General features: G+C 53.8%; 2 protein-coding genes across 2 annotated transcripts; both read left to right on the top strand.

The window, feature by feature from the left end:
• The first annotated feature begins 12,011 nt into the window (after nucleotides 1–12,011).
• LOC133760986 (protein S100-A15A-like) lies at nucleotides 12,012–13,182 on the top strand. Its single transcript, XM_062193617.1, has 2 exons — nucleotides 12,012–12,161; nucleotides 13,006–13,182. The coding sequence occupies exons 1-2, from the start codon at nucleotides 12,012–12,014 to the stop codon at nucleotides 13,180–13,182; spliced, it is 327 nt and encodes a 108-aa protein (XP_062049601.1).
• An 8,177-nt stretch (nucleotides 13,183–21,359) lies between these two features.
• On the top strand, nucleotides 21,360–22,452 carry S100A8 (S100 calcium binding protein A8). Its single transcript, XM_062193616.1, has 3 exons — nucleotides 21,360–21,481; nucleotides 21,953–22,118; nucleotides 22,259–22,452. The coding sequence occupies exons 2-3, from the start codon at nucleotides 21,978–21,980 to the stop codon at nucleotides 22,385–22,387; spliced, it is 270 nt and encodes an 89-aa protein (XP_062049600.1). The 5' UTR covers nucleotides 21,360–21,481; nucleotides 21,953–21,977; the 3' UTR covers nucleotides 22,388–22,452.
• Nucleotides 22,453–23,071: the final 619 nt, after the last annotated feature.

Below are 23,071 nucleotides of genomic sequence, written 5' to 3'. Positions count from 1 at the left end.
TTTCCTTGGAAAGCACAGGTGTTGTCTCTGCTCTTGTCCCTTCTGCTGGACCCACGGCTTTGGAGAGCACAGAGGCCCCGCCTGCTGCCTGAGGCCTGGAATCCACAGAGCAGCCAGGATGGAGGGTCCCGGGCCAGGCCAGTGTCAGAGCTGGTTCATTTGGCTGTGCACACGCCTGTCACAGAGTCCACTCTGGACACTGGGCTCCTTTAGGAAGGCCCTGGACTGACCAGCGGAAGCTTGGCTTCTGGCTCAGTAGGATGTGGGCTCCAGTTCCATCTTGGTCTTTGACTAGGGGTGTGCTCTTGAGAGATCTATCTAGTTCAGTTCTACATCTGTAAACTGGATAATCACATTGGTCACACAGAACTTTCCGAAGAATTAAATGAGACAGTGCATTCGGAACTCTCAGCCCACTGCCTGGCGTGCAGTGACCTGACCCTAATGGGAGTTGCTGCTCCATTATCGTCGATGAGTTACAGTTGGTTGAACGACTCAATGGACACCCAGTCAATGACCCTGAGTCTCCCTGCAAATCCCCTGGTGCTCTATTTCCTGGGGCACAGCAACCCTCTCATCTGCCCAACTGTCATGATCTGCCATTCAGCCCCACAGGATTAAGGCGGCAAGAGGCTCCTCCATGGGCTGGGGCTGACAGGCACCCCTGAGCCATGGGGCAGGGTCTTGAGTGTGTGTCTCCACCCAGAGCTGCATCTAGTCCAGGCAGCCAATGGAACAGCCCCAGGCTCCCAGCCCTGGCTCCCACCCATCTCTAAGCTACATAAAAGGGATTGCTCGTGAACCCATGGACATCCCTCATCCGACCTCCTGTGTGTCTCCTGCTCAGAGACTGGTGAGTCCCCAGCTGCTTCTTTGCTTCCTCTAGGTTTAAGGCACGAGGACCCAGCCTGCTCTGCTCCTGGGCTGGGGGTCGGTGACAGCTCAGCCTCACACTGTGCAGCCCCAGGAGTCTCTCCTTGCCTCCCTCCAGCCCTCACCAGCCTCTTTCGGGCAATGAAGGCTTGGACTAGATCATCTGCAGCCTTTCTGTCTCGCCTTTTGCTGGCTTGGTGACGTCCAGGGGGCTTCACAGAAGAACCACTGGGGACAATGAGAACAGAGCAGAGTACCACTTACTATGTGGTGCGTGGTGTGTTCCAGGCTTCTGAGCTCGAGTCTCTTCAAGGTGCTTGGACGTACCTGGGACTCAGAGTAAGTCCCTGCGCGTCTGTAATACTCTCTGGTCCCCAGCACTTGGGGCTCCCACTCCCCATTATTCTGGCCTCACTCTTCCCAGAGCTGGGAAAAGGGTGGTCCCATCTACAAGTCCCTCAAGCCAATGCCCATGTCCTCCGGGCTTGCGTTCCATGACCTTGACGAGATTTGCCAACCTAGTCTAGACCCCAATAAGGCTCGGGGTCTCTTGTGCCCGGGCCATAGAGTGTGTAGGCTGATGGTGAGTGGGGCTTCTGGGGCTGCTTGTGGGGGACATACAAACACACAGGGGCCATCTCTCCTTCCTGCAGCTCCTTGGCAAACGATGAGTAACACTGGAGCCGAGAGGATGTTGCTGGACCTGCTCAGCCTCTAGCACAAGTACAGCCTGGCATCGGTGCCCTGGACAAATCTGGCTTGTCCAAGATAACGCGGGAGGACTTCCCCACCTTCCTGTTGGCCTGGGTGAGTAGGGACGCACCGGGGTCGGGTGGGAGTGGGGCAGGAGCGGGCAGCACCATGGCCCAGGGTGCCTGGGAATCCCTGCTCTCTGACAGGTGCCAGTAAGGCTGGGCTGAGTAGCCTTTCCCACCTTCCCCAGCCTCCTGCACAGCTGACTCCATGAACCCCTGGGGTGCGGCAGGCAGGGGTTAGCAGGCCCGGGGGTCCTGCACAGCCGCTGCTGCTTGCGCACTACCTTGGTGCAAATACAGACAGTCCTGCCTGCTGAGCCTCAGGCCTTGACCTACAAATGGGACCATAGCACCTGTTTCCCAGGGTTGCTGTGGGGTGATGCACGTGCAAGCGCCTTGCAAAAGGGAAGAGGGATAGAGAGGTTCACAGCTGTTGTTAGATAGCCGTAGTCTATGGTGATTTGGGGGCCAGGGAAAGGTCGTGGCTTGGCCTGTCTCTCTCCCTGCTGCAACAGGAATTTGCCCCTTTAGGCTCTTTGGGTTCAGCTGCTCCTTCTGGAAACTCTCTTTAAATACCCCTGGGGCAGAAGTAACACAATTAGAAACCATATTAATGTGAAGAGAAGTGGGGCAGCCCTAGAATTCTAGAGTGCTTGATTCTCACTTGCTGTAACATCTCATGTCAGCACCACTCACTGAAACTCATTGGCTCACGTAGCTTAACAGGTGAGATCAGAGCGAGACCGCAGACGAACGGGATTCAGCGTTGCTGCTCTGATGGGTGGAGCTGGTTTTCAGACCAAGGAGAATGAATATTGGGCATTCTCAGGGGCACAGGCATCTGAGCCAGAGACCACCAATGACAAATGCAGCGTCAGGGCCCCCCACCCGGATCCGTCAGGGGCCCCTCCGCCCTCACGGCCTCTGCCATCCCCTCCTTCCCCTCCCGGCCCAGGCCTGGGCCTGTGACCTGATTTTCTTTAGTTTGACACTCTCTCCCCGCAGGAGCAAAGGAGCCCAGATTTCTTAGACAAGCTCGTTAAGAAGGAGGACGCGATGACAAGCGGGTCATCAGCTTTTCTGAGTTTCTCTCTAAGGTTGCTGCAATTGTTGCAGATTCGCACGATCCATCTCCAGGCGGGAAGCTGTCTTCTGAGGGTCAGTGATGCCTCAGCCCCTCCAGGCCCAAAGGTCTCCACCGAGGCCCAGCCTAACACACCTTGGGAGCCAATAAACTGCAGCCTCTCTTGTTCTGGCCGGTGGTGATATTTCCTCTCTCCCTGGTCATGCACGTTGGCCACACAGTTGATTCTTGATTAACTACTTGGTTGGTTGTGATTCTGTCCCCTCCTGCCTCGCTTTTATAGATTTGGACACACACAGACACACACACACACGCAGATTTTGTGTTTACCTTTGTAATTTTAACTTGCATGCAATATAATATAGACCAGAGTTAGTGTCTCCCCTTTCCTCCTGAACAGTGTAAAGAGTTTGTTTCAAGTTTAGATACTTTCAGCTTGTTTGCTGTTATTTTTTAAGCTTTCCAAATAAATACAAATAAAATCAAAGATTCAAAAGCAAATACTGCAGGAAAAAGGAAAAGTACCCTTGAAGAAAGATCTGGAATGCAAATAGAGGAAAAACAATACAAGCTGCAAGTGAGTGACTCTGACCAAACGTTTGTGTAAACCCAAAGTAATACTCTCTAATTAGGGAAAAGTAAAAAGGACTTTTTTTTTCCTGCTCTGCCCTTTTTAAAGTGCAAAAGGATAAACGTTCATTCAAGATCAGAAAAATTTAAATAGAGGGGCCGGTGCTGTGATGTAGTGGGGAAAACCACGGCCTGCAGTGCTGGCATCCCATAGGGACACCAGTTATGAGTTCGAGACCTGGCTGCTCCGCTTCTGATCCAGCTCTCTGCGATGGCCTGGGAAAACAGTAGAGGATGGCCCAAGTCCTTGGGACCCTGCATCTGTGTGAGTGATTTGGAAGAAGCTCCTGGCTCCTGGCTTTGGATAGGTGCAGCTCTGGCCATTGTGGCCATTTGGGAGTGAAGCAGTGGATGGAAGACCTCTCTTTCTCTCTCTCTCTCTGCCTCTGCTTCTCTGAAACTCTGCCTTTCAAATAAAAATAAATAAATATTTAAAAGAGACATATTTAAATAGAAAAAATGAATATAATAAAACAATACCTCCACTAGAAATTCAGAATTTTACTATGAAATTGAGAATAGTGGGAAATTGAATTATGCTCCCAGTGAAAAGAAGCCATTATTTTATCCAGCCATACTGATTAACCAAGTGAGCTGGACTGGAAGAGGAGCAACCGGGACTAGAACCCAGCGCCCATCTGGGATGCTGGCACCACAGACAGAGGATTAACCTAGTGAGCCACGGCGCCGGCCCCAATCCAGCCACATTGAAGCAAAACAAAGATCACTGAAGCTTAAAGGATGCTGTCAGAGCTCTTGTGCAAGGCAAATTAAAACAACAATAAGATGCTATCTTAAGCCTAGCTAAATATCTGTGTTCTTGGGGTGGACATTTGGGTTGGTGTATAAGACAACTGTATCCTGCTCGTTGGAGTAACTGGATTGGATTCCTGGCTCTGGCTTCTGGCTCCAACACAGACAGTGGGAGACAGCAGTGATAGCTCAAGTAGTTGGGTCCCTGCCACCTACATGGGAGACCTGGAGTATGATAGTGGCCCCCAGCTTTGATTCTGCCTTAGCCTTGGCTGCTGCAGGCATTTGAGGACTGAATCAGAGGATAGGAGTTCTCTCTCAGATAAATAAACAAAATAAAGATGGTACACTTTCTATGATCTATCAATCCCTTTCCTGGGCACCTAAGAATAACTTAGAAATTGTCTTGGGGCTGGTGCTGTGGTGTAGCGAGTAAAGCTGCTGCCTGTAGTGACAGCATCCCATATGGGCGCTGGTTAGAGTCCCGGCTGCTCCACTTCTGATCCAGCTCTCTGCTATGGCCTGGGAAAGCAGTGGAAGATGGCCCAAATCCTTGGGGCCCTGCACCCACATGGGGGACCCAGAAGAAGCTCCTGACTCCTGGCTTCAGATCGGCCCAGCTCCGGTTATTGTGGTCATTTGGGGAGTGAACCAGCAGATGGAAGATCTCTCTCTCTCTCTCTCTCTCTCTCTCTCTCTTTCTCTGCCTCTGCCTCTTTGTAACTCTGCCTTTCAAATAATAAATAAATAAATCTAAAAAAGTTGTCTCCCACATTCAAAGAGGATGTATATGAGGATGCTGGTTCTGGTGTGTTCCGGTGGCAAGGAATGGGAGCCATCTGGAGTTTATCAGACACTGCGTGCTCTTTTATGGTTTTCTACTCTTCTCCTTGTTGTTCCCTTTGTCCCCCTTTGCTGCCTGGAAAGTTGAGCTCCTCCTCAGGATTCTACTTGGAAGAGAGCTCCCATAGAGAAGGTTAAAGCAATGTGGGTCTGAAGAGGTGAAAGGCAGGCAGGAGCCGGAGATGAGTTCAGTACCAGGGACAGCACAACTCGGGCTCGTTTGCTCAGATGCAGAAGTTACTGGAGTCTTGTGATATCGGATTTCCAGAACCCGTCGTGTGTCAGCTGCTGTGTGATTGAGAGTGCAGGTTCTTCCACTATTCTTTAATACCCACACAATGCATAATAACTAGTAGTTGCTCTTAAGCTAATTCTTGCTCTAGTATGTTTCAGAACAAAGGTTCAATTCTGATCTATACAACTCTAAAACTTGTTCCCCAAGGCCCTGTTGCATAGTGGCCTTCTTCATAAAATGATATATTTGGGTCCCCACCGTGCAACTTGGAATTCCTTGAAAACTAAGCTGGAATGAAATGAGTTTTCTCAGTCTGTTGACTCTTTGGAGCTCAAGGTTGTGGCTGTGGCTGTGGCACGGTGCTGGTTGGGTGTGACCGGCCATGAGGCTGCCAGGCATGCAGCTCCCACTACTGCAGGGTCTTCTCCATGAAGGGGGCTGTCCTTGCTGGCCCTGCCCTTTGGTCTGTGCTGGCATCCCACGGCGGGCACACACCTTGCACCTGTTTGCCCAGGTGCATGTCTCCTGTCTTCCCTGAACGCTTCTGAAGGCAGAAGAATTTTATTTATTTGTGTTCTACCCTCTTCTCAAAGCCTGCTATAGAGCTGGGCACAAAATCATATTTAATCAAGAGTTGACAGAAATAGGAAGATGCAAAAATAATGAAATTTTTAGTAATGGTAGCTTGAGTAAATTATAGACACATAAAATCATATATATAAAAAACTAAAAATAGACAAGATCTCTGTGACACTATATTTATTTGGTGTTCATTCTTGTTCTTGACACAGAGCTTGCAATACCCTTGGAACTTCCTGAGTGCTGGGGCGTGGGAATTCAGTTGGTTACTCGTCACAAATCCCAACAAGCACTATGAGTGTATTCTAGCGAGGTGGTTCCTGGGCCCCTAGATAGTGCCTGAGGGGTTGGCTGCCAGAGGTCACTGTGTGACAAAAGTGTTGGAGATTCCAGCCCCAGTCTCCCACCTCCTGGGAGGCAAGGGGAGCTGGAGGTTGTGTCCAGGCGGTTCAATTTACTCACTCATGGCTACACAGGAATCTCCATAAACTCCCAGCCCCGGGGTTTGGAGGTCAGTGGCAGGTGCTGGGAGGCTGGCAGGTGCCTGGAGAGGCGTGGAAGCCCTGCATCGCCCGGTCCCCTGCCTGCAAGTCTCTTCATTCAGCCTCTCCTGAGTTGTATCCTTCGTAGCAAGCTGGCAACAGGAAGAGAAAGGTCTTCTGAGTTCTGTGAGCCATTTCTAGCAAACCATCTCACCCAAGAGGGGGGTATGTAAGAACCCCCAAGTCTTAGCCAGTCAGTCCACAGAATGGGGCGGTCCAGACCCTGAGATTGGTGTCTGAAGTAGAGCAGTCCATGTGGTGCAGGGGCCCAAGCACTTGGGCCACCTTCCACTGCTTTCCCAGGCCATAGCAGGGAGCTGGATTAGAAGTGGAGCAACCAGGACTCGAACCGGCATCCATATGGCATGCCAGCACTGCAGGTGGCGGCTTTACCCGCTACGCCACAGCGCCAGCCCCAATATGTTTTTTTTTTCTTTTTAGAGGCAGAGTGGATAGTGAGAGAGAGAGAGACAGAGAGAAAGGTCTTCCTTTTGCCGTTGGTTCACCCTCCAATGGCCGCTGCGGCCGGCGCATCTCACCGATCCGAAGCCAGGAGCCAAGTGCTTCTCCTGGTCTCCCATGTGGGTGCAGGGCCCAAGGACCTGGGCCATCCTCCACTGCCTTCCTGGGCCATAGCAGAGAGCTGGCCTGGAAGAGGGGCAACCGGGACAGAATCTGGCGCCCTGACCGGGACTAGAACCCGATGTGCCGGTGCCGCAAGGTGGAGGATTAGCCTGTTAAGCCACAGCGCCGGCCCCCAATATGTTTTCTATACTGTTCTGGAAGCTGTCTTTACTTTTCACAGTGAGACCTGCAATCCACGTAGACTTGATTTCTGTCTACGTGTGAGGTTGTTTCGTTTTTGGTTCCCGTGAATGAGTAACCAATGGATCCACGGTAACATTTACTGAAAACTGTGTGCTTTCCCCCTGCTCAGCAGTGGCCGTGGAAAAGGTGTGCTAGGTGTGGACATCTTTTTCTTGGCTCTCCCTTTGGTTCCATTGGTCTCTGACTCTCTGTGAGCCCGTCCCACAGGATCTTGGCTACCACAGCTGTGATAATAAATCGCAGCATCTAGTCCTGTAAAATCCTCCAGTCTGCTCTCTTCTTTGTGGTTGTCTGGTCTATTCTTAGCATTTTGCATTTCCATATGCATTCTAGAATTATATTTTTAATTTCTATAAGAAACTCCAGATGGGACTGCACTGAAGCTGTGGACTACTTTTGGGAGGATTGGCGTCCTCACAATGACAGACTCTCCCGGTATGCGAACATGGTGCAGCCCTTACTGAACATCTCTTGGTGGCTTCCCGTCTCTCCTCCTGGTTTGGCTTCAGCCTGCCTTTCAGGCCGCACCTCTTGTCTCTTCACTTCTGTCATTCCAGTCCTTCTCTCTCTCACATGCACCAGGCTGGCTCCCATCCGAGCCTTTGTTCCTTGCTTTTCTCTGACTGCAGGGCTCCTCCCCTGGTTTCCCGAGGCTGGACTCAGAGCAGGTCAGAGACAAGATAATGGAGAGGCTGAGAACAGGCTCCATGGAGCCATACGGCCTGGGCTTATGCCTCTGCTTTCCCTAGTCCCTGCCACTCACGTGGGAGACCTGGAGGAAGCTCCTGCCTCTTAGCTTCTACGTGGCCCAGCCCTGGCTGTTGCGGCCATTTGGAGAGTGAATCAGCAGATGGAAGATTCCCCCCCCCCCCCCACATTCTCTGTCACTCTGCCTTTCAAATACATAATCTTTAAAAAGCAAAGCAAAGCAAAGCAGAGTGATGGAGAGAGGAAAGACACTCCAGCACTCTGATATGGGATGTCAGTGTTGAAAGTGGTGGCTTATCTTACCGTGCCAAAATGCAGGCCCCATGAATTTTAAAAACCATTTATTTATTTGAAAGGCCAAGTGACAGAGAGGGAGGGGTGGAGAGGAGGGCAGTCTGACTTTTGACAAATTATTACTCAGCAGTTTTCCAGAGTGACTCGTGCCGATAGGTCACTTGTTAATTGGGTAGTTTCAAGGTTTTTACTTTACTTTTCAGGTTCTAGATATTGCAGTGGTGAGTGTTCGCCTGATTATTGCTTTGGACATCTGCTTAATTCATTTCTTGGCCTAAGTTTCCAGGGGGAATGGCTGGAGAAAAGCTATTCTTCCTTCCTTCCTTCCTTCCTTCCTTCCTTCCTTTATTTTGTGACAGGCAGAGTGGATAGTGAGAGAGAGAGACAGAGAGAAAGGTCTTCCTTTGCTGTTGGTTCACCCTCCAATGGCCGCCGCGGCCGGTGCGCTGCGGCTGGCGCACCGCGCTGATCTGAAACCAGGAGCCAGGTGCTTCTCCTGGTCTCCCATGCGGGTGCAGGGCCCAAGGACTTGGGCCATCCTCCACTGCACTCCCGGGCCATAGCAGAGGGCTGGCCTGGAAGAGGAGCAACCGGGACAGAATCCGGCACCCCGACCGGGACTAGAACCCAGTGTGCCGGCGCCGCAAGGTGGAGGATTAGCCTATTGAGCTGCGGCGCCGGCCTGGAGGAAAGCTATTGAAAAACATTCTCTGGGGGCCAGCGCTGTGGCGTAGTAGGCTAAGTGTCTGCCTGCAGTGCCAGCATCCCATATGGGCACTGGTTCAAGTCCCGGCTGCTCCACTTCTGCTCCAGCTCTCTGCTATGGCCTGGGAAAGCAGTGGAAGATGGCACAAGTCCTTGCACCCATGTGGGAGACCTGGAAGAAACTCCTGGCTCCTGACTTTGGATTGGATCATCTCTGGCTGTTGCAGCCATTTGAGGAGTGAACCAGTGGATGGAAAACCTCTCTCTCTGTCCCTCCCTCTCTCTGTCAGTGACTCTGCTGCGTAAATACATAAATAAAATCTTAAAAAACAAAAGCATTCTCTGTGGCGTTGCTAAGAGGTTTTATTAAACAAAAGTTCAAGTCCCGTTTTTGGCTTTGAGCCGTAACAATGTACTGATGAGCCACCAGGCTGCTGAGGAAGCCACTGTGTTGGGTGGATGAAGCCACACGGACGCTGGAAAAGGTGCTGGCCCAGCTATCCACCTGTTGTGTCCTGCCCTGCCTGAAGTCCAGGCGGAACCTCTGGTTCAGTGGCCTGTCCTCTGGTGCCCCCTTCTGGGAGATGCAGACATCAGCCTGCAGGGCCTGAGCCTGAGGTGAGGGAGGCTGTGAGAGGAGGCTTGAGTGGGTCATACGCTGGGGAGGAGTGTGGGAGGCGCCCACCTATCACGCAGGGACTCCAGGACAGCTGCAAGAAGGCCACGCCCCCAGGTCTCTTCCCTAGGAGGGTAATTTCCATGTTGCGGTCAGTTATTCCCTGATGAACAAAGCCGATTCCCCCACTTTGCATTCATTTCCCATCCAATTTATTAAAAAAAATCCTTTATGAGCTTCTTTCTGTGGCAGGATACAGCTGCAGGTGCGCAGGGCCATTCTGCCTCTCTGGCTGTGTTTCTTCCGCCTGCTCCTAACATACTCTGTGGCCTCCATGCCCAAGCGGGCCCTGGCTCTCTCCCACCACCGTCTGTGCACCCTGCAGGTCCCTGTGTCTGGAGCACCTGCCCATCATCCCTCCTTACAACCCAAACGTTTTCTTCCAGTCCCAGCTGAACGCTTACCTCCCTAACAAAGCCTTCCTCTGCTCTCCAGGCTGCAGCTGCTCCCTCCCGGGTGCCTGGAGCGCCCTGTTCACGCCACTTGGTAGTGCTCATGGTGCACGGTGAGAGCGGGTGACTCGTCCCCACCCAGTGAGCTGGCCTTGGATCTTACTCATACTGCCTTGCACAGGGCCTGGCATACCACAACTACTGGAGAAATACTTGTTGAATGCGTGAACGTGCTTCGAGACGGTGAGGTTTGGGGGGAAGGTCACTAATTGAAGCCACGCAAGGTGTATTTAAGTGTGTGTCTGACCCCACCCAACCCTGGAGCCTGGTTGGTGAGTTCTGAGAGGGAGACGATGCGAAGGCCTTGGTGATTCTCTGATGTTTCTGATCTGGCTTCCAGGGAGGTGGGTCCTTGAGGCTGGTTGAGTTCATCTTAGCAAGACTCAAAAGTGACGTCATCTCAGGAACGCAGTCAAGGCTGCTAGTGCTGTCGAGACAGCTGTGAGGAGTCACAGCACTGGCTGCCGCAGCTGGATGCACCACGGACGGGCAGGGTGCAGGGCCTGGTGGGGGGCTCCCCGCTCACAACGCTGCTTCCAGCCTCAGTGCTGGGGAATCGCCAGGATCAACCGCAGACCGGGACTGCGGATCCCAAGAGCAACAGGTCAGAGCCTCTTGTGAGAGAATCGTGGGGGCAGGTGGGCTGTGTTGGGTGAGTGCAGGTTCTAGAAAGCAGAGACGGGCTGCCCACCTGTTGTGGGGAATGGGTATAATATAGGTGGGTGTCCCAAGAGTGTCATTGTGGCCACAAGGGGGTTTAGGACCCTAATCTGAATGCCCGACTTTGAGCCTATTCCCAAAGACATGGGTTTGGAGCCAGCGGCTGAGCTGTGTGACCCTGGGAGGTTCCCTTCATTTCCCCTCAGGCACCTGGGGTTCTTGTCGTCTGCCTCCTGAGGCCGTGGGAAGATGAGATGGAGCAGAGTCCAGGTGCTCCGCCTGGACACTGGCCAGCTCCACCAGCGTGGGCACAGCAGCCGTCCCCGTCTCATCTCACAGGCCCCAGGGCCCCAGGGCCCCAGGGCCCCAGCTGACCAGGGAGGCCATCTTAGCCCTTGAAAGCAAGGGCCTTGCCTCGGCAGAAAGTGGGGAGGCACAGGTCACAGGCGTCAGAGGGCCTGGGAGGCCATGGGGCTGTAGGGCCGGGGGTGCTGTGTTACCAGCACGTCCTCTCCTCCTGGAGAGCCGTGCACAGCAAGGGCTGGTGGAGCCGAGACGGGGACTCCTGTGCTGTCCATAGCTTCAGCAGAGAAAGGGAACGGCTCGCAACAGAGTGGAGCCGGGGGTTCTGGGTAATACAGTCATGTGAGCATTTTGCTGTGGCGACAATAGTTTGATCGCAGGGATCTGCTTTTGCAGGGATTTAAAATAAGTCCTTGGGAAACATCACACATAGAGTCTTGCTTCAAAGGGTTCAAAAATTTTAGATTTATTTGAAAGGCAAACACACACACACAGATCGAGAGAGAGAGAGAGAGGGAGAGAGAGAGAGAAAGAGGGAGAGAGAGAAAGAGGGAGAGAGAGAGAGAGAGATCTTCCACCTACTGGTTTACTCCCCAGGTTGCCTGCAACAGCCAGGGCTGGGCCAGGCCAGAGCCAGGTGCTCGGAACCAATCTAGGTCTCCCACACGGGTGGCAGGGAGCCAAGCAGGTGGGCCGTCACCTGCTGCCTCCCAGGGTGTGCATTAGCAGGAAAGTGGAATCAGACGTGGAGGTGGGACTCAAACCCAGGCATTCTGATCAGGATGAGGGCATCTGAAGCACCGTGCCGCCACCTGCCACCAGAGGCCTGAGTTGACTTCAGGTCACTCCTAACCACAGCCGGGCTTGGGGGCGGGGGACATGGACACCGCTCCTGTGCCCAGGAAGCACCCCCTCGGTCCGTGTGAAGGGAGAGAGCCGCACACAGAGTGCAGGGAGGGCCCGGGAGACGGAGCAGGAGGGCAGAGGGCTCTGGGGGAGGTGCCTGTCCTGCTGTGGAATGTTCCAGATGAGGGGCCGCATTCTTCTCCCAGGTTCTGCACCCCTGCGTCCCCAGACCCGGCCCGGCAGCCATGACGGACACACCCATGGAGGACTCCCTCTTCCAGATCATCCGCTGCTTCCACCAGTACGCGGCTCGGGAGGGGGACGTGGAGACCCTGTCCCTGGACGAGCTGAAGGCCCTGCTCACGGACAATGCGCCCCGCTTCATGGAGGGCTTGGTGCGCGGGGGCTGGGGTGCGGAGGGGCCCGAGAGGTTGCAGCTGGGGTTGGCCGTGAGTGGTGAGGGTATTGGGTGGGGGCGCTGCCTCTGGAGGCTCTCCAGTAGATGTGGGGGAGGGGAGAAGGAGGAGGGGGTGTGGAAGTGGGGCCTGCCCCAGCCCAGATGCAGTTCCCGCCTCTCCTCTCCTGAGACTCCCTGGCAGGCCCTGCTCCAGCCCGAGCAGAGCTACTCCCTGGGATTCAGGCCTAGCCCAAACCTGCTGGTTCCTCTGCCCATCCTGCCTCCTGGCCGCTTGCTTTGGGGACTCTGCCCCAAATGCCAGCCCTCGGAGCTCTGACTTCGGACTTTGCTTCTGTTCCCCCTGGCCACTCCAACGCCTCCTTTTCCTCCTCCGTTCCCAGTCCTGGTTGCATCAGGGCCAACTCCTGGGCATCCCGACAGCCCCAGGACTCCTGGCTTCGTCCTTTCCCTCATCTTGTGCTCTGTAGGGTGGCACAAAGTGTGACCGATTTCCAGGCAGATGCACAGCTTGTGAGAAGCCGGGCAGTGGTGCTGGGGTGCAGCCAGCAGGGGCAGGTGGCCTCTGTCCTTGGGGAGCTCCCGGTGCTCAGGGAAGGAAGACAGTGACTGGTGCGTGGTGGCCAGGTCACATCCTCTGCCTGAGGACCCACTCATGGTTACGCAGCCTGCGGAGTCCTAGCCATTGAATATTTGCCATGGTTTCCTGCAAGCTCCCTTCAGACAGGGCCGTGCTGTAGCCAGCCCCTGGTCCCAGCAGGTGCTGGAGGCCCTGGTGGGAGTGTGCACCCCTGGGCGTGGTTGATGATCCGCCCCCTTCGCAGGGCCGGAAGCAGCCATGCTATGTCACGGAGTTGTTCCGGGCCGCAGACAGGAACAAGGACAACCAGATCTGCTTTGATGAGTTCCTGTACATCTTGGGCAAGCTGGCGAAGGACTACCACCTGCAGTACCACCGGCGGCTGTGTGCCCACCACTGCGCCCAGCACAGCCTCTACTAGGGGCGGTGGGCTGCCCGGAGCACGTGTGACCTGGGAACAGAGGACCCCGCGGTGTGTGTCTATGTATGTGTGTGCACATGCGTGTACGTGTGTGTGAAAAGCACGGCTGTGTAGGAGAGAACAGTGCAATTTCATAAATATTTCTGAGTATTGGTCAGCTCAGGGGTCTGGGCACCGCCTAAGGATCCAGGTCTCCCCCACTCCAGGAAACACCAATCTGGGGTGGGAGACCCAGCCTCCGCCTCCAGGGAGCCCCTGTCTGACGGAGGAGGCATTGTCCTTGATTGTGGGGATTCCATGCTGGGCTGACGGGAGCCACAGGCCCTGCCTTCAGGTTTCAGTCTGGGAGGGAGGACTCTCGTCACCAGAGGTGGCCTTTAGGGAAGCTCCCTGGCTCATCCCACACACACGATGGGCTGGGAGCCCCGAGGAGATGGGCCTGGGTCCCTCTTCCGAAGGCGTCCCTGCTCTGAAGGAGAGTGCCAACAAGCCAGGGCCCCAAGATGGACCCGCCTGGGTCTGGCAGGGGCCAGGACAGGGAGGGCACAGCAGGATCCAGGGGCAGCAGGAGGTGTGCTGTCCATGGAAAGACAGGAACGAAGTCAGCTTGGTGAGTGGGCTGTGGCCAGAGGCTGGCAGCTCGTGAAAGCTGAGCGGTGCAATTTGGGCTTTCGGCAATGGGTTGGTTGAGCGGGGTGTGTGTGTGTGTGTGGGGGCTGTGAGGGAGAGTGTGTGTGTGTGGGAGGGTGTGTGTGGGTATAGGAGGGTGGGTGTGTGTGGGTGTGTATGTGTGGGTGGGTGTGCAGGAGGGTGTGTGTGTGTGGGATGTGAGGGAGAGTGTGTGTGAGGGTGTGTGAGTGTGTGTGTGTGAGGGTGTGTGGGTGTGTGTGTGGGTGAGGGTGTGTGGGTGTTAGTGTGTGTATGTGAGGGTGTGTGGGTGTTAGTGTGTGTATGTGGGTGTGTGTGTGTTTGTATGGGTGTGTGGGTGTGGGTGTATGTGGGAGGGTGTGTGTGTGTGTGTGTGTCCTGCTGGGTGCTCTCAGAAGCAAGCAGGGGCTGGCACTGCAGCTCAATAGGCTAATCCTCCGCCTTGCGGTGCCGGCACACCGGGTTCTAGTCCCGGTTGGGGTGCCGGATTCTGTCCTGGTTGCCTCTCTTCCAGGCCAGCTCTCTGCTGTGGCCAGGGAGTGCAGTGGAGGATGGCCCAAGTGCTTGGGCCCTGCACCCCATGGGAGGCCAGGAGAAGCACCTGGCTCCTGGTTTCAGATCAGCGCGGTGCGCCAGCTGCAGCACGCCGGCCGTGGCGGCCATTGGAGGGTGAACCAATGGCAAAAAGGAAGACCTTTCTCTCTATCTCTCTCTCTCACTGTCCACTCTGCCTGTCAAAAAACAAAACAAAACAAAAAAGAAGCAAGCAGGGAGCGGTGTGGAGGGAGATGAGACAGAGCAGAGGCTGGGGACCTGGTGGCAGGCTCAGGCACGGCCGGGGCAGGAGGGAGGGGGCCCCGGGGGTAGTGAGGGGGCTGCGTGCAGGGTTGAGGGGAGGGAGCAGACACGGAGGAGAGGACGGCAGGACGAAGGCAGGGTGCAGCGTGAGGCCGAGGTTCAGGCCTTGGTGACTGAGGGGAAGCCGATGGCGGTGGTCGGCCTGCATGGCCTGCATCGCGGCTGCCAGTGCAGGGTGGGGAGCCATCCCGCCAGGGCAGCCTGTGTGTGGCTCTGAGTCAGGGAGCCGAGACAGAGGAGAAGCTGACAGTCCGGCTTGGCAGAAAGATGGACACCTGACCGACACCCGTCCCTGGAAAGAGTGATGAGTGGAACCTGGGAGATGATCAACCAGGGAAGGCTTCCTGGAGGAGGGAGGGGCTGGGTCAGTCTCTACTAATAAAGCGTGGTGATGGGTGTGGCTGCCACTGGTGACTCTGAGCTACCTGTGACTCGCCCATCCCATGGCCCCTGAGCCACCCTGGGAGCCCCGCGATCTGACACAGAGCCCTCAGGGAGCTCTCCTCTGCTCTCGGGCACTGCTGGCTTCCGTCTTGGTAGGCTGTCTCTTCTGAGGATGGGTGTGGGGCCCGGCGTCCTGCACTTCTTTTGATGGAAGCGATGATTTGTAAAAGACAGATGGGATCATGCACGTGGCTCATCCCCTCCCCTGCAAGACCCTCAGCCCCCTCTGCTCCCCTGCCCCGCCCCTGTCGAAGGGCGCCCTCTGCTGCTGTTGCTGTTTTGCTTTCTGTGCAGTACAAGGGCAGTGAACCCAGGGCTTACCAGGCATCCCAGGCCTGGGCCCACCCTCTTTCCCTGAGGCCACTGTTCCCCCGAGCCTGGGAGGATCCCTCCTGCCGGTCTCATCTGAGAAGCCGTGGGATCCATAGACCACTGAGCACTAAACAGCGCCCAGGCTGAGTTCTCCTTGTCTTGCTCCAGTCCCTTCCTGGGGATTTCTCCACCGGCCCTGCCCGCCCTGTCCTCACTTCCTCAGCCTGGGGGACGGGTCAGCTTCCCTCTCTTGGGACACACAGCTGGGGATCGCGCCCCTTCCTGTAAACATGCCCAGGTTCTGCCCCCCTGCGTTGCCCAATGTCCGTCGGGCTGATTGCCAACTTTGCCTTTTCTCTCATGTGCTGGCCCACTTCCTGGCACCCGTCTTCAGCCAGGTCAGCTCAGCCGGGCGCCTGCTTTCTCTGAAGCCCCCAAGGCTGGCTGGCTGGGGGCGATGCTTCCCGGTCTCCCTGGTCAGCCTGCAGGTGAGGCTGGAAGTAAGTCATCACTCATGAATGCTGCTGTCTGCCTCACTGGCCGTGGGGAAGGTCCTTGGGGAACTCCCCACTGCCACACAGGGATCATTGCACCTGCCATCATCACTCACAAGGTGCTGGGACTATGCAAGTGGTGAGCGGCTGCAGGAACACTCTGAGGCCGGGGCGCTGCCTTGGGGTCAGGCGCGGTGCTGGCAGCTCACAGGGGGGCGTGCCCGGTGAAGAAGAGGGCTGAAGCAAGGGCTGGGCACTGGCTGAACACCTATCCTGTTTCACAAATGGCCCTGTTTTCCACTCGAGAGGTTGATTCACTTCTTGGCAAGGAAGTGAGACTGCCTTTGGTTGATGGGTTTTTACCCTGCCTCCTTTTAGAAATGATTCAATGAGGCTGGAAGTGATAAAGGGCATTTCCACACTGGATAAGGAAAAGGCTACAAGTTCAAGTGTACATGCATTGATTCGCTGAATACATACTAACTGAGCACCTAGTAGGTGCCAGCCTTAGGGGTGTGCACACAAACATGGCTTCTTTTCTAAAGAGGTTCCCTGCTCTGAAGAAAAGACAACAGCAGATAAATCATAGAACAAGGGGTATTCAAAAGTTCATGGAAAATGCCTATTATGAAAACCGCATGGATTTCAAAATTTTTATGCATCAGAATAAACTCATACTAACTTTTCATCATGTGTCTGAATAAGATCTGGTTTGAGGTCCTAAGAAGGATAAGACATCAGTTTGAAAAGAGCCCCATTAGAGTAGCATTAGTTCTGCAAAAAATGAAGCAAGAATAAACATCCCACATTGATTTATGGGCATGCTTGGGTGGAAGAATGGTGAAACCATTGATGCTTTGGGGCTGGCACTGTGGCATAGTGGGTTAAGCTGCCACCTGCTACATTGACAGCGTGTATGGGTGCTGGTTCGAGTCCCAGCTGCCTCACTTCCAATCCAGCTCCCTGCTACTGTGCTTGGGAAAGCAGCAGATGATGAACCAAGTACTTGGGCCCCTGAAACCATGTGGGAGACTCAGATGAAGGTCCTGGCTCTTGGCTTCTGCCTGGCCCAACCATGGCCTTTGTGGTCATTTGGGGAGTGAACCAGCAGATGGAGGAGCTCTCTCTCTGTGTTTCTCCTTTAATCTCTGTAAAACTATGCCAAATAAATAAATAAATAAATAAATAAAGGCAGGCACTGTGGCATAGTGGGTAAAGCTGCCTCTTGCAGTGTTAGCATCCCATATGGGTGCCGGTTCGAGTCCCAGCCGCTCCACTTACAATCCAGCTCTCTGCTATGGCCTGGGAAAGAAGTGGAAGATGGCCCAAGTCCTTGGGCCCCTATATCCATGTGGGAGACCTGGAAGAAGCTCCCAGCTCCTGGCTTCGGATTGGTGCAGCTCCTGTGGTGCCAGCATCCCATGTGGGTGCCGGGTTCTAGTCCCAGTTGCTCCTCTTCCAGTCCAGCTCTCTGCTGTGGCCCAAGAAGGCAGTGGAGGATGGCCCAAGTGCTTGGGCCCCTGCACCCACATGGAAGACCAGGAAGAAGCACCTGGCTGCTGGCTTTGGATCAGCACAGCGCTGGCCATGGCGGCCATTTGGGGAGTGAACCAACTGAAGGAAGACCTTTCTCTCTATCTCTCTCTCTCACTGTCTAACTCTAAGTGTCAAATAAAAAAAAAATTAAAAAAAGCATGTGAAAAAATGGAATGAAAGGGCAAGTTTATTTGAGGGTAAAACATTTAAAATAAATACATCTTTTAAAAAAAGAAACACTGATGGCTTTATGAAAAATCCGTGGGGTCAATGCCCTGGAGAAATTAGCAGTTTACAGAGGGATAACTCATTTTAGGAAGGGAGGAGTTGAAGTTGAAGAAGGCAGCCCACCCACACCAATGTGCAAGGAAAACAATGAGTCCCGTTCATGCCCTAGATGAAGTGGACCCGTGATCACCAGCAGAAACAACAGCCAACACCATCAACACCTTGGCTGGTTCAGCTTCCACAGTTCAGGCTGAAAAATTACAGGGGTGGTGGGGGGCAAACTTTCTATTCAACGGGCACCCAGAGCGCTGTGTCCAGATCGGCTGTAGAGAAGGGCAAAACTTGCAATGGAAATTTTCAACAAGTAGGATCAAGGTTCTGCAGCGTTTCTTCAAAGAATTGCCTGGCTCAAATCCCAGCTACTCCACTTCTGATCCAGCTTCCTGCTAATGAGCTCAAGAAGGTGATGGATAATGGCTCTGCCACCTACGTAGGAGACCCTGATGCAATTCCTGATTCCCAGCTTCAGCCTGGTCCAGCCCCAGCTGTTGTGGCCATTTGGGGAAGGAATCAGCAGATGGAAGATCTCTCTTCTGTCTCTCTTTTTCTGTCATCCTGCCTTTCAAATAAATAGATATTAAAAAAGAAATCTTAAGGATATGGTGGGGGGAGGGAGGTTTAGGGAATGAACTCAGAGCAGGACCAGGAAGGGAAGAGGCCGTGCAGGCAGGGACAGGCAGTGGGTGCTGTCGCATCACGTAAGTCCCCTGAATCATTTGATGTGCTCAATGTTGTATCTCTTTGTGGGCCTCGGTTTCCCCCTGTGCACAACGCCTGTTAGGATTATTGTGAGAATGAAACGAATTGGGGCAAGTAAGGCACTTAGAACAGTTTTTGGCACATGGTAGCTGTCCAACAAGTGTCAGCCATTGTTTTGCTATTGTTCTTGTTGGCTGTGGTCACTGGTGTGTGTGCCAGGCATGGTGCTGGCTATGGGGGCTCCAGTCCAGGTGGAAAATCAGGCAGAGTTCTGGGTGGTAGCACCGTCCATACCCCCCCCCCCCCCCCATGGGGCCCACTCAGCCACTGCTCTACACACCTGACTCATTTTTGTGTGTGAACTTTTTATTAAAACATAATACAGGTGAAGAAAGTTTAGCAAATCACAAATTGAGCAAATCATGGGGGTCCTCGCTCCTGGTGTTAGCCCTGGCCCTGTGCCCGCCCTGGCCATTGCAGGCATTGGGAAAGGGAGCCAGCTGATGGCAGTTCTCTGGCTGTCTTTCAGTCTCTCTTTCTCTATCTGTCCATCTCTTTCTGTGCCTCTCTGTTTCTTTGACTTTCAAAGAAAAAGAAAAATACTTCCCCAAACACGAAATTCAGGGTGCGTTTAACAACTGCCCGTTTTCCCCTCCCTTCAGTGCTGCTATGAAGATGGGTGTGCAAGCATCTTTTCAGCACCCTGCCTTCAACTCTTTCAGGTCTCTGCCCAGAAGCGGAACTGCTGGATTCTGTGGGCCAGGCTGATGCCAGGATCCAGGAGCCCAATGCAGATCTCTCGCACGAGGAGCCCGACTACTTGAGTCATCATTGCTGCCTCCCGGGGTCTCCCAGGAATCTGGAGTCAGGAGGCAGAGCTGGCTAGTGAGCCCAGGCCCTGCAACGTGGGACACAGGACATCCTCACCACAAGGCTAGATGTTCACCCCCTAGGTTGACTTTTTTAATCTCTGATTAATAAGTGACCTAACCAAGGCGCAGAGAGGGTAAGTGATGGGTTCAAGATCATCCAGCTATAAAGGAAGCAGAAAAATGAAGCCTAGATGGCCATGGAAACCTGAAGGGGGAAGCAAATCCTGTCTGTCCGAGGGGTGACAGGGGCTTAGGCAGGGGAGGTGCAGGGGAAGCTTTTGCCGGCAGCATGAAGACAGGCAGGGGGTGAGGACACCCTGTGGAGTCATGTTCTTGTCAGCTCATGCTCTGGGGCCTCTGGGGCCGATGCTCCGGGATCTACTCTGCATCTGACACACCTACACTGGGAAACTCTGGGCAAAGCGCTTCTGGAACATTCTGGGCCTTAACTTCCTCCTCTGTTGGCTGGGAAAGTTCTGCACGCTGCCTTCCTAATATTCTGAGGCTCTTATGAAATGGTAAGGGCGTGAAGTCCTCTGTGACAGGAGACACGCAGCACAGATCTTCAGTGCTGGTGGCCAGCGAATCCGAGCAGCCCTCTGTGGTTGGGGGAGGGGTGCGCCCCCCTGAAATCTTGGGGAATTGACTCTCCTCTTCTCCTCTTGGGAAGGAAGCACATTTAGTTTCTCCAAAGAACTGCCCCTGTCGTCATCACCCTAGACTTCAGCACTGGTTCCTGGGGTCTGTGGCACCATAATGACCCCCAAGAGAGCTGCAGGTGCCCCTGCTGGCTACACAAGGATGCGATGCCCTATGCAGTGCAGAGGGGGCCCAGGCACAGCACCCCCCGCCCCGGCCCTGGCTTACAGAGCAGGGCGGCTAGGAAGGGGCGTGGGCAGCGGGATGGGAACCAACTCAGCTCTTGGCATCTTGGTCCGCACCAAGAGTCCAGCCGCCCACCAAAACCAAACAGAAGCACCCCCTCCTCCTTCTTTTGAATGTATAACTATTTATTTATTTCATGAATGCAACATGGTGATCCTTCCCACCTTACCCAACTTTCCACTCACACTCTCACCCCTCTTTCTCCTCCCTCTCCTATTCCCATTCTTATTTTTTATGAAGATCTATTTTCAATTAACTTTATACACATAGGGTTAACTCTATACTAAGTCAACAATTCCACAGATTGTATGAAAAAAAAAAAAAAAAGAAACTGTTCCTCAACAGTTGAGACAAGGGCTGTTCAAAGTCATTCCATTTTGAAGTATTATTTTTACTTTTACAAATTGCCTTTTAGGTGCTTTAATAGTAATCACAGATCAGGGAGAACATATGGAATTTGTCCTTTTGGGACTGGCTTATTTCACTAAGTATGATGTTGTCCAGTTTCATCCATTTTGTTGCAAATGACAGTATTTCATTTTTTTGATTTTACCACTGTGTAGTATTCCACAATGTGTATATCCCCTAATTTCTTTATGCAGTCTTCAGTTGACGGGCATTTGGGTTGATTCCATGTCTTAACTGTTATGAATTAAGCTGCAATAAACATGGGGTGCAGATCACTCTTTCCTATGCTGATTTCATTTCCTTCAGCACTCCTCCTTTTACTAAAATCCAGCAGCTAGGGCAGGTGTTTTAGCCTTTCTGAAACCTTTGGACCTTTTGAGAATCTGAAATCTATGGCAGAGTGTTCTTATATGAATACATTCAAAATTATGCATTTGACGTCAGTTTCAGAGACGGGCAGACTGGCCACAAAGGCACAGGACTGGCAAGGGCAGCAGTGGGGTGGGGTGGGGGGCTGAGGACTGGAAATCTGGCTGGACCGGGGAGGGCAGGCCAGCAGCCCAGAAGAGGAGTGCTCAGCTTCCTCCTGACTGCCCTCCTCCCAGGGCACTACTGCCGGGCAAGCCTTCCTCCTTCCAGCCCCCCCCCCACTTCCTACCCAGCAGAAATTTTCATTCTGTGCAGGGATTGCCACATTCACCAGGTTGGGAAATCAGAAGCTGTAGCAACTGTGGACAGGAGAACCGTGCCTGAACGGCCTGTGGCTGTGGGCACCCGGCCAAGGCCCAACACTATAAAAAGGAGCTGACACTCAGCCCCACACGCCTTTTGTCAACTCTGTTTTGTGGAGACCTGGTAAGTGGAGCTGAGCGAGTCTGTGCCACACTTTGGGCTTCCTGAGGGCAGGGCCGGGGGACAGGAGCAGCCTCCTCAGAGACAGGAGAGAGAAAGCTCCAGGAGTTGGAGCGAGGTTTGGTGCTGCTGGAGGAGGAGAGAGACAGGGACAAGGAAGAAGTGGAGTCCTCTAGTGCTTTCCAGAAGGTGAGGGCCCTCATCTCCAAAACTGGGCTCTTCTCGGGCAGAGGGTGGGCTGCAAGGAGAGCCGGGCCCTCTGTGTGTGTCTGTGTGGCCACAACCGCCTCCCCCACCCACAGGGCCACCCTTCAGAGCCACGGCATCTGTGGCTTTAGTTATTTGGATAGTACAGTCGAGAACAGAGCCATCCCTCGGGCTGTGGCCCCTCTGATGGTCTCTCTAGTCTTCGCTGCACCGTGAGCAGGTGCACCGTCCCCAGCTTGGGTCTCCCCGTGTGGTTCTCGCTCTCAGGTCCGGCAAATCCTTGGGCACCACCATGCCGACTGAACTGGAAAGTTCCTTGGACTCCATCATTTCCGTCTACCACAAGTACTCCCTGGAGAAAGGAAATTACCACGCCCTCTATGGGGATGATCTGAAGAAACTCCTAGCTACCGAGTGTCCTCAGTACACGAAGGTGAGGAGGGGCTGGGTGTGCTTGGGCTTCCCGCCTGGCTGCGACACTGCCCTGGCTTCGCTGGTCCCCCGGTGCCTGCTGCCCACAGCTGTGCTGGCGCTGAGATCTGTACGCTGGCTTTTTGTTCTCAACCTCGACAGAAAAAGGATGCAAACACTTGGTTCAAAGAGCTGGACATCAACAGTGATGGTGCCGTCAACTTCGAGGAGTTCCTCATACTGATTGTGAAGATAGGCGTGTCCGCCCACGAAGACAGCCACAAGGCGTAGCCGGGCTCGGGGCCTGGGGTGGGCCCGTGGATGCCTCCCTGCGGGATAATAAAGTGACTGATACCTCAGGCCTCCCCTAGTCCCTGGCTGATCTCTTGGGGGTGAGGCTCTTGGGTGTGGAGGGAAGGTTGGGAAAGCTGTGTCGCCCCCAGTCACCTCTCACCACCCTTCGGTGAGTTACTGCTCCCCTGGCCCCCTCCCCGTGCTCGCCCCAAACGATTCCTGAGTCTCTTCCAGCCCCGTGCTCCAGAATCATGGGTTCTAGGACTTAAGGATTCCAAAAAGTCCATCTCACTATAGCCAGTGGTTTTACTAGTTGTTCCCAGTGGGTGATTTGGGAAGAGGATGGTATAAGGAAAACTGGTAATGTTTGCCAAGGCAAATTTTAGGTTCTAGCTAAGTGTCTTAGATATGGTTCTGGGGAAGTTAGGAAGAGAGCTACATAGGAGTGTATGTGTGTATGAGAGAGAGAGAGAGAGAGAGAGAGAGAGAGAGAGAGAGAGAAAGAGAGAGAGAGTGAGAGCGAGTGGTGGATTCCGTGTGTGGTGGGACTGGAGGTGGACGATGCTTAGAGCCCTACAGTAGGTAACACTAGCATGCCTGTACACCCATACCCATAGTTTGTAGGGATTTTGTAGGCTTTGCCTTCCTCTCCACTCTCAGCCTCTTAATTCAATTAAATAA

This window comes from Lepus europaeus, chromosome 5 (assembly GCF_033115175.1).
Source record: "Lepus europaeus isolate LE1 chromosome 5, mLepTim1.pri, whole genome shotgun sequence".
Classification (NCBI taxonomy): Eukaryota; Metazoa; Chordata; class Mammalia; order Lagomorpha; family Leporidae; genus Lepus; species Lepus europaeus.
The sequence above is the reverse complement of the archived record's forward strand: the minus strand, read 5'-3'. Positions and strand labels throughout refer to the sequence as shown.

Coding starts and splice junctions, on each gene's coding strand:
- LOC133760986 (XM_062193617.1), top strand. CDS start 12,012: ATGACGGACACACCCATGGAGGACTCCCTCTTCCAGATCATCCGCTGC. Junction 12,162..13,005: donor CCCGCTTCATGGAGGGCTTG/GTGCGCGGGGGC, acceptor CCCCCTTCGCAG/GGCCGGAAGCAGCCATGCTA.
- S100A8 (XM_062193616.1), top strand. CDS start 21,978: ATGCCGACTGAACTGGAAAGTTCCTTGGACTCCATCATTTCCGTCTAC. Junction 22,119..22,258: donor AGTGTCCTCAGTACACGAAG/GTGAGGAGGGGC, acceptor CAACCTCGACAG/AAAAAGGATGCAAACACTTG.